This window comes from Panthera pardus, unplaced genomic scaffold, assembly GCF_024362965.1.
Source record: "Panthera pardus isolate Hobbes unplaced genomic scaffold, ASM2436296v1 HiC_scaffold_8, whole genome shotgun sequence".
NCBI classification, from domain to species: Eukaryota; Metazoa; Chordata; class Mammalia; order Carnivora; family Felidae; genus Panthera; species Panthera pardus.
The window spans coordinates 5061429-5072186 of record NW_026527013.1 but is presented as its reverse complement, the minus strand read 5'-3'; the positions used below and the strand labels follow the sequence as shown (position 1 = coordinate 5072186).

At 47.5% G+C, this 10758-nt stretch overlaps 1 protein-coding gene across 4 annotated transcripts in view; it reads right to left on the bottom strand.

Moving 5' to 3' along the window:
* Nucleotides 1-2657: 2657 nt before the first annotated feature.
* VAV1 (vav guanine nucleotide exchange factor 1) overlaps nucleotides 2658-10758 on the bottom strand; it is a 46449-nt gene continuing 38348 nt past the window's right edge. The window contains exons 23-27 of one of the 4 annotated variants that reach the window (XM_019439550.2): nucleotides 9538-9654; nucleotides 7951-8038; nucleotides 6037-6157; nucleotides 4729-4880; nucleotides 2658-2964 (exon numbers count right to left, since the gene is read on the bottom strand). In XM_019439550.2, coding sequence (XP_019295095.2) covers nucleotides 2911-2964; nucleotides 4729-4880; nucleotides 6037-6157; nucleotides 7951-8038; nucleotides 9538-9654 — 532 coding nt within the window. In that variant the 3' untranslated portion in view covers nucleotides 2658-2910. The remainder of the gene's footprint in view (nucleotides 2965-4728; nucleotides 4881-6036; nucleotides 6158-7950; nucleotides 8039-9537; nucleotides 9655-10758) is intronic. The other 3 variants (XM_019439551.2, XM_019439552.2, XM_019439553.2) reach the window with 3 other exon arrangements.

Below are 10758 nucleotides of genomic sequence, written 5' to 3'. Positions count from 1 at the left end.
GGTCCTGACCTCTGTGACTCCAATACCCCCTTTCCAGCTACATGGTCCTTCAAACACAGAAGACGCTTCCAGACTCCGGCGTCCAGATCCCGCACCTGGCCAGGTGTGCACAGGTGATGTCTGGGCCCTGGTTTCCTCTGCTTGAAGACAGAACTAGGAAATCTACGGTTCCCACCAGCCGCTGGAGTGACGGGTAAGAGGGTGGCTTTGCACTTCATCGCTGGACAAGTCTACACCCTCGGACAGGTGACTTCTCATCTTCCTCTAGTTCGGAGAAGTGAAGTCACTTTCCCAAAGTGTTACAGCTAATTTTCCAGGACCGAAACTGACCTGAGGATCTCCGCGGAGTCCTGGCCATGCAGCTCCGCTGTCCCCAGAGCTGGTTGTGGCATCAGGCCACGTTGCATGTTTGACAGGAGGGCCGCCTCTGTTATTGTGTGCAGGGGGTGATAGTCAGAAGTATTAACTATTTCCCCCCAAATCAACATATAGCCCATGGCCCTTCCCCAGCCTCCAAAGGGTTATTTCTGCAACCTTCAGGAGAGTTACAAAAAACCCAAACAGCTTTTTGGCTTTTGAGTTTCAAAAGCCTCTTTTAGTGGGGCGCCTGGGTGGCTCAGTCGGTTGAGCGACCGACTACGGCTCAGGTCATGATCTCACGGTTTGTGAGTTCGAGCTCTGCTTCGGGCTCTGTGCTGACAGCTCAGAGCCTGGAGCCTGCTTCTCATTCTGTGTCTCCCTCTCTCTCTGCCCCTCCTCCACTCATGCTCTGTCTCTCTCTCAAAAATAAATAATAAAACATTAAAACTTCAAAAGCCTTTTTTAGAGATTTTGCATCTTGGCTTTTGAGCCTCAAAAATCTAAAAAGGAAGGAAAAAAGAGGTTAGAGTGGAAGAGAGCCAAAGCATAAGAGACTCTTAAAAACTGAGAACAAACTGAGGGTTGATGGGGGGGGGGGGGGGGTGGGAGGGTGGGGAGGGTGGGTGATGGGTATTGAGGAGGGCACCTTTTGGGATGAGCACTGGGTGTTGTATGGAAACCAATTTGACAATAAACGTCATCTATTGAAAATAAATAAATAAACAAATAAACAAATAAATAAATAAAACTTAGAGATATATATATAAAAAAATCTAAGCCCCAAAGGATTCCTGATAAAAGTCTGGCCATAGCGGGTTCTAGGGGCTGGAGGGAGGAAGGACTGGGGAGTTGTTGCTTAAAGGAGACAGGGTTTTCATTTTGCAAGATGAAAAATTCTGGAGATTGCTTGCACAATTAATATACACCACAGTACTGGATGGTGCACGTAAAACTGGTTAGGGTGGTTAATTTTATATGATGTAAATGTTGCCACAATTTTTTTTAAGTAAGTCTAAAAATTAAAAGAAAAAAAAAATCTGGCCATGTCTGTGGAAGAGCGTTCACCACGCTGAAGCAACTTTTCCTGCAACAAGATAGTTCGTGGCTCCCCAAGGTGGGGGAGAAGAAACAGGTCCAGAGAAGCATCCCTGTACCCTATCCGCACACCCCTGTTTAGGTGGCTTCAGGGTGATACGGGAGGAAGAAGGTTCCCTGGAGCCCTATGGAACCCAGGGTTTAGCAAGCCCTGCAGACGTTCCCCCGCACCCTGCACATGGCACCTGTTGGGTAAGGATGGCTGCTCGCAGACACTGTGAGCACCCCGCCCACAGTTCCTCAGTACTGACAACATCCAACAGGTCAGCAGCTCCAGAAACACCTGTGGTCCTCCAGCCATCAGCACATGCACCGCCTAGATACAAGCTGTTCTCAATCAATGACTGATAGACATTGGCGAACACACACCCCAGCTCCTTGTCCTTCAACTGCGAGGCATGTCCTATGCAGACCTCCAGGGATCCCCAACGAGAATAAGCCCCCAAAGCCCACGGTTGTCACCTGCCCATCAGGGCTCCCTGTACTGCCTCCTTCCTTTTCCCTTCTCCCTTCTCTCTCCCTTCTGGCTACTTCCTGGGATCACCTCCCGGATTAACTTTGCACACCCAAATCCTTGTCTCAGGCTCTGCTTCTGGAAAAGCCCAACCTAAGACAGTGACCGTACAGTCTGTCACCCAAACCAGGACCCTTTGAAGAATGAAAAGGGTCGTGATTAATAACTACACCAGGACTGTTGCAGGTAAACCAAGAAGTACGGTGGTTCCACTCGGCATTTCAGGACAAACAGCCAGATGTCTGGCGTGTGCCAAGAGAGACACGGAAGACATAGAGGAAACAGAGGTGAAGCAAAAGGAATGACATCTGTCTGCAGATGGCAGTGTGATAGGTAACCTCCAAGTACCAGCTGTCTGCCCAACACCCTAGTGCCAAAGGCCCTGGAATTTAAACCTGATCTTGGGGGGAAACGGACTAACATGAAGTCTCCACCTCTTAGCAGAATCGGAGAGTAGTGAAGGTCCAGCACAGACAAAAACAAAGCAGAGTTACACTTTTTGTGATCTGGAATCTGTGAGTGTAAAATTCTTCCCTGCCTCATGGGGGCCCCATTTCCTTCGTCGGGTCTTATTTTAAATGGCACAGTAAGATGATAAAGCTGGGAGGCAGGGATCGGGGAGAGGACTTTCATCGGTGTCCCCATGTCCTCTCCCACCCTTCCCCGTCGTCCTGAACGACTACAGTCCTTCCTTTCGACATTTTATTAAAAGCTGTTGCCTCGAGCCCCGCCTTCTCGAGGGGCCCCAGGAGGAAATCGGTGTGTTATAAATTAACCGTGGCAGAGCATCATCCCAGGAGCCCTGCCAGCTGGACGCTGGCCCTCCACCATCCATACCGGTGCTCAGCCCGCTGGGACCTGTCACAGCCCCCTGGCCCTGCTGCCTGCTCATCCTGGGCTCAGAGCCTGGAGTTTCTCGTCTCTTGGCCACTGTGCCAAGCTCAGCAGTATTCAGAGTAATCTTCCTCCACGTAGTTGGAGGGGAACCAGCCAACCTGGAGAGAGAGGAGGAAGTGGTTAGGACAGCCTCTGCACGTTCCCCATTGTTCCCCAACACACCGGGCAGGTTCCCTCTCACCTCAGGACCTTTGCACCTGCCACACCTTCTACCTCAGAAAGTACATCCCCCAGAGGTATACATGGCTGACCCCCCTCACCCCGCCTTCCAGAGAGCTCTCTATCATATGTCACCCTATTCATGAGGTCTTCCTGACCTCATTTAAAATTGCAAACCCCACCCACCTCAACACCCCTTATCCCTATTCTTGGCTTTATTTTTCTCCATAGCACTTGTCAGCATCTTGTTGATTATATACCTTACTTATTTATTAGCTTGTTGTCTGTCTCCATACCCCTGCTACCCCATGAGCTCCCCAAGGGCAGGGATTCCTGTCTGTATTATTCATTAGATTCCCAAGAGCCTAGAATAGTTCTGGCACACAAGAGATTAATAAATATTTCTTAAAAGGATGGATGGATGGAAGGATAGACAGATGCATGGATGGATGGATGGATGCGTGGATGGGTGGGTGGGGACACAGATGGGTAGATGGGCGGGTGGGTGGATGGATGGATGGATGAGTAGAGGGGTAGTGGGATGGATGGATGGATAGATGGGTGGATGGATGGATGGATGGATGAGTAGAGGGGGAGTGGGATGGACAGGTGGATTGATGGGTGGATGGATGGGTGAATGGATGGATGGTGCACGGATGGGTGGATGGATACAATGATGGGTGAATTCATCATAGCCCAGACCTTCCCATATACCCCCAAAAGGCTCTCTCAAACCCCAACTGTCCTCCACTGCATACTGAACTTACCTTCCACAATTCTTAAAAAAAAAAAAAAAAAAAAAATGTTCACCTAAGCAATTATCCAGGCTGTTTTTTCATGTATGTCCCCCCCTGGTAGAACATAAGCTCCTGACCAGTGTCCTTATCATCATTCAACAAATATTTTTGAGAAGCCATTACAAGCGAGGCAGTGTTCTAGAGACTAGGAATTAATTCATGGGTTAAATAAAGAAGACTCCCTGCCTTTGTGAGACAAAAATAAGAACCAGGTAGAAACGAACTTCGTTTGTTAGAGGTCCCTCCTGACAGTCCAAATTCAAGCAGGCAAAAAAGCACAAAAGGCAAGAGTGGTCAGTTCCAATTATGCCTCTTCATGCATTCAATATTTATGTGCCACACGCTGTTCCAGGCACTGGTGACCCCGCAGTTAACAAGATAGACAAAAATCCCTCCCTCCGTGTCCCCCAAACATGCCAATCACTCTCTCACCTCAGGGCCTTTGCACATGCTGGTCTCTGCCTGGAATACTTCCCACCACCCCTCTATGATCTTCTCACCTGGCTAACTTCACTCATCCCTCAGGGAAAACCTTGGCCTCTCTGAAGTGCTTCTGACCTGCTCCCATCCTGCCCTGTGATTCCCCATCTCAACCCTGACCACTCAGCATTGTACCTGCTTGGTTACAAGTCTAGCGTCTTCACTAGACTATGAGTTTCATGAGGACAGTGCCTGAACAGCACTCATTTTTGTCTCCTCAGCACCCAGAAGAATGCCGGACACATAGTAGGCTTTCAGGAAATAAATGCAAGTTATGTGAAGGAATGAAGTCTTTATGTCCTTTCCTCCCCTCTGACCAGGGAAGACCTCCCCACCTGCTCCATTCCACAATTCCAGTACACCTCCACTAAAGCCAGGTCACCCCCATGCCCTTTCCCCAGGCTGCCAAGATTCACCCCAACTCACCCGGCCATAGATCTCCCCTCGCCACCAGCCCTGTTGCCCCTTCTTGTTAAGGATCTTGATGATGTCACCCTCCTTGAGGGACAGCTCTGATCGGTCCCGGGCACAGAAGTCATAGCGTGCTTTGGCTGTACCAAAATACTTGGTGCTTCCTGCTGTGTAGGGGAGAGCAGAAGTGGGCAAAGGGCTTGGAGCAGATACCCACCCACCATCTGGGGACAGTCTGCTTTCAGGAAGGTAACAGGAGGATGGAAAGTCCCTCAATGTTTCTTTGTGCAGAGGATTAGATGCCCTGAGAGGACACACCTGTACTTCTGGAATCATCTTTCCAGCCCAACCAGTATCCAAATTTAGAAAATAATGCCATTTGTGTCTTTTTTTTAATGGTTTCTCTATATCTATAATGAAAGAAACAGAGGAAAGCTATGGAAAAATTCATTTTACGCTGTTAATATTAATTATCCTCAAGAGGACCAAGGGTAGAAAAAGAGGAATAAAAGAAAGATGAACAGGGGGGGGGGGGAAAGACACAGAACATTTTTCATAGTAAAATATTAAGCAACACTGTGGAATGTAAAACTACTCTGTAGTATTTCTGCAAATGTGCTGAGATCCGTGTATACATCAGGGCAAATCAGCAATGTGCAGACAGATACATTTATTTCACTGGGTGATGGGGATCCTCCGTTAAGGATTGGAGTCCTGATGTTATGTTGCTGCTGCTTTTTCAAAAATGTAATATTTTAACAATAATTAATTAAAAAAATTTTTTTGTACATTTATTTTTGAGAGACAGAGTGAGACAAAGTGAGAGTGGGGGAGGGGCAGAGAGAGAGGGTGACACAGGATCGGAAGCAGGCTCCAGGCTCCGAGCTGTCAGCACAGAGCCTGCCGCGGGGCTCGAACCCACAGACCGTGAGATCATGACCTGAGCCGAAGTCGGACGCTCAACTGACTGAGCCACCCAGGCGCCCCACAATAATTAATTTTTAAATCCCTCTTTTTAAAAAAAATTCTGGATGTATAAGAATTCAGAAACTTCAGGATGCGCTCCAGCAAAATGAAATGTGAATCAGAGTAAGGAATTTAAAAAATAAGGAAAAATATGGAAAACAAGAAATACAGACACAGGCTAAATAATTCTTGATATTGTATTTGAGAAGTCAAATGCAATCGTTAAGAAAAAATTCCTTAAGCATATGTTGTAATTATTTTAGTTCACAGCAAACTGTATCCAACATCCCAGATAATGTCAGTGAACCTATGGGTGAGAGAGGCAATTTTAGATACTAATTAGCGCTTGATATTGACCTCTACCTGGTGGTTTGCTGATGGCTCTCCTCTCAGGCTCCTTGAAGGGGAACTGCAGGCAGGTGTCCAGAGACTTGAAGCAGTCCTTCAGGGAATTCTGCTGGTAAAATTCCACCAGCTCCTGGAGGGACAGAGGGACGGAAGCTCTGCCAGTGGGCCAGCCCATGAGGGGCCAGGGCTGGAAGGGGTTACAGCTACCTCCTCGGGTGCAACAGATCCCTCTTCTGACCTCCCTGGAAAGTGACTCCTGGACTGTTCCCCATGACGGGGGGGCTCATTCCCTTCCTGAGCAACCAGGACTGTTTTATGGGGAAGAGATCACATTGCCTAAAGCTGGTTCTCTTAACAGCCAACTCACTTGATAATGAATTTAACAAATAATCAACTTGCCTGATAACTAGCTCACCAAAATCAACCCCCCCCATGGATATCAAGAACCTTATTTTTATAATTATTATAATAAGAATAATTCTGTTTATTGAACACCTACTATGTGCCGGTCAGTGTGCAATCACACATCATCAGAATGTCCTAACAACCGTGAAAGGTGAATACATTCATGATTCCCCCATTTTAAAAATGGAGAAACTGAGTCACAGAGAAGCCAAGTTCCTTGTCCAGGGTCTCATATCTGGAAAAGGGCAGATCCAGAATATAGTCCCCTGGAGGAAAGGGGCAATAGAATGTAGTAGCTAAGACAAAACAGAATGTCTCATGGTTTGGAGTTCTAGATTTCAAAAATGCCAGTATTATGAAAGACCAAAAAAAAAAAAAAAGAAAAAAAGAGAGAGAGAGAAAGAGACATTTTAGAAAGACTGACAAACTATTACAAATGAAAAGAGACTAAGGAGACAAAAGCTAAATGCAATGTGTGATCCTTAATTATATCCTGGAGGAAAAAATAGAGCTATAAAAGATATATACGGGGCCATCAGAGAGTTTGGAAATTGGACTGCATATTACATAAATTTTGCAGCAATGCTCAACTTCCTGGGTATAATAATGATACTGTGATGAGGTTCAAGAATGTCTTGGCTCTTATGGATATTCATGCTAAAGTATTTTTTGAAGAAGGGTCTTGACGCCTGCAACTTACTCTTATATACAGCAGAATAAATGTGTGTAGGGGGCGGGGAGGGATTAACAGAGGACACAAAAGAGGTAACAATTAGTAAATGTACATGAAAGATTCATGAATGTTCCTCTCACTATTCCAGTAACTTTTTGGAAATTTTTCAGAAATAAAAAAAAAAATGAGGAGCAAAATTTTCAGAAACAAGTTTGGGAGAGGAAAAAAAATTGTGGAATAAATTAACAGTCCCTAACCTTTCGGGGAGCCAAAGATCCATTGGAGGATCGAGTGAAATCTGAGACCCTCGCCTCCAAGAAAAATACATTCAGGTATGTGCAAAATTCTGGATGTTCTACCAGAGGACCCAAAGCTTGGCAGGGATCCACAGACCGTAGGTAAGATCCATGTGTTAGACCCATGGGCTTAAAATGTCTAAAAGATTGCCCAAAATTACAAGGCACCAAACAGGCATTTGAATTCTCAGTGAAAAGATCATTGAACAGATGAGGTCTTGAAACAAGACCAACGCTCTTCTGTGACACAAGGTAAGGACAAAACATCGATTTCACCTGCATGTGAAATGGGATGTCCCACAGTGACTTAAGGGAACACTGGAGTTCTTTCTACAGCATGTCTGGCAGTCACTAAGTGCTCAGTAAATGCTCATTGCCATTCATCATCAGCCATCAGGGGAATGAGTTGAAGGCCAATTGTTCCACAGTGTTCTTTGAGAGGCTTCTCTGAGTGTGTGAAGGTGAGGGGGGGGGGTCCCCAAGATGGAGCTTCAGGGAGGACCCTGCCTCGATGCTGGGAGACTGGGGATGGGGTAGATTGGCCCTTACCGTAAGCCCCCGGAAAGCCTTCTTCTCTGTAATCCGGTACAATCCTTCTGCTGTCATGATTTTAATGTGTTTGACCTCAACATTATACCTGGAAGCAGTGAGAGAGAGGCCCGGATGGTCACTGGGCCCTGAGGCTGGGGACCCAAGCTCATCTGTCCCCTGCCAGGTGTCAGCCCCAGTCTATACACCCCCAACCATGGAAGGCACAATCTTGACAAATTCAGGGAGGGCGAGACCACTGAATCACCTTCCCTGATTCAGAGGGTTGTTAAGAAGTCACAAAGATCTTGTAAAGAAAGACACGCTCTATAACAGAGAAGATGAGATCTATCCTTCCCCCAAGACGAAGGACCTAGAATCTATAGGATGGGAAAAGAGACTCATTTCCACCTAGATGGCAGACCACAGATCAGTAAGGGCATGGAAGAGATATTCACATCTGCCAACAAGGAAACCTAGATAACAACAACAACAACAACAACAACAACAACAAAAATCTGACTACAGAAAACTAGAAATGATGAGGAAAGAAAATGCTGAGCTCTCAAAAAAGCAAGGGAAATTCCCAATGGCCAGAAATGAGGTTGAAACTAAAAACCAAGCTTATTGCATGAACTGCTACCCTACAGGGTTTGTTTATCTTGGTCACCAAGTATCTTATGCCTTGATGACCCCACAGAGACATGGGATGAGTTACTGGGTCCACGGAGGTGGAGTTAGCAGTGAGACCTGCCTACACCCCATAAGCCTGGACGGTCAGATGCTACATCCTCTAGAAAAACCACCCATCGCACAGGCAGCCAATAAAAAAGGTCTGTCTCAGACTCAACACAGAAAAGTCACCCTTGTGAATTCAGAACCTCGGACCTGCCCTCATGCAGGTTTTGGTGTTTGAACTTAAACCACATGTACAGCCTGGGAAGCTAAAGAATTCACCTAAAAACAAATCCACCTGTGGGTGACCCCAATGAAAACAAATGCAAAATCTCTGGAGACCCAAGCAGCAGAAGACTGCCACCAGGAAAGCCCCACCCGAGATCACAAGACAAAATTTCAGGGGCGCCTGGGCAGCTCAGTTGGTTAAGCATCCGACTCTTGATTCTGGCTCAGGTCGTGATCTCACGGTTCGTGGGATAGAGCCCCGTGTCGGGCTCTGTGCTGACAGTGCAGAGCCTGCTTGGGATTCTCTCTCTCCCTCTTGCTCAGCCCCTCCCCCTCTCTCTCTCTCTCTCTAAATAAATAAACTTAAGGAAAAAAAGACAAAATTACAAAACCAACCAGGAAACAAGTCACCATGAGTGAGAAGCTCACACAACAGACAGACATGAGTGAAGGGACCCACTAGCCTTGGGTCCAGGTGGCATTTCTGCCTCCCACTAGGATGAGCTAAATGCCTTTTGGAGACTGTCTGGGAGGCATATGTTTTTCTTGCAGGTATCAGTCAAGTAAAAGGAATAAGACGGATAAAAACACCCAGGACGCCACAGGGCTCAGTGAGAGATGGCTGTCAGGATAGTTCATTCCCTTCCTCCCAGGCTCCTTCCTGCAGCACCCAAATCACAGGGAGTCAGGGGTGGGAGGAGTTACTTAATGCTGATGGCAAATTCTGCTGAGTCCTTCACCCGCTGCCGCACCAAGAACGTCCCATCCGAGCGGTTGGTGAGGATACTTTCTGCCCCGGCGCGCTCCATGGGGCCAGCGTACCTGTCAGGATGCATCAGGGAGAGAGGTCCACACGGCCCCTATGCTTGAGCCCCCACGTTGTCATACTGAGGCCACTCTTTCCCCCATCCTGTGATTTTTCAGCAGGTGACAGTCCCAGGGCAGGCTGCTCCAAAATGGGCCACTTTGGTGTCAAGACTATTTTGGGTTAAAAAGCAATCAAAACTCTTTATCTTCCCCCCGCCGCCCCACCCGACCAAAAAAAAAAAAAGAAACTGCCCCAAACGGATTCGGACAGAGCACCTGCTGGGGGCAAAGAGCTGTCAGCAGACACGTCCATTAGTCTACGAACAAAGTACCACGGACACAGAGGAACCTAGCAAGTCCTGTTTGATCAAATCCTCTGTGACCCACGGCTTTTGAGTGGCCCAGCAAACATATGTGTACCAAAGATTTCCTCTTCTTCATCTTCCAGGGAAGTGCCTTCCTTCCCTTTCAAGTCCCACACCGCTGCTCCCTTCTCCTTGGTTCAGAATGACGTACATGCCTCCGTTTGCCCGACTGTCTTGGGATTTCAGCGTCTGGGTGGCGTCCCCACACACACAAAATTCAATTTGACTTTTCTCCTCTCACTCTGTGTCGTGTCAATCTGATTCTTAGTTCCCCTAGAAGGACCTTGAAGGGGACGGGAATTCTGGCTCCCTGACATGCCCTTTTATAATGAACTGGTAATCTCCTAAGTAAACCATTTTCCTGCATTCTGGGAGTTTGTGTTAGCAAACTGGGGACGACGTTGTGGGAACCTCTAATTTACAGCCGGTCGGTGGGAGGTCCTGGAAGCCTGGACTGGACATTGGCAGCCTCCTGGGAACCGACCCCTAACCGGTGGGGACTGCAGTCATCTCTAGGTGGGCAGTGTCAGAAATGAACTGAACTGGATGACAGCCAGCTGAGAGGGGAGAATTGCAGAACTGCGTAGATGTGGGGAAAAACCCACACGCTCGGCTGAGACTGTGAGTGTAGAAAAGCAGACGTTTTCCCCTTTACTCTGGAATTTGGCATTACTGGGACGGGCATTTACCGCATCCACACTACTCGCCCGTCTCTGTGGCCACCAGGACAGAAGCTGGATGAGAGCGGTGAGAC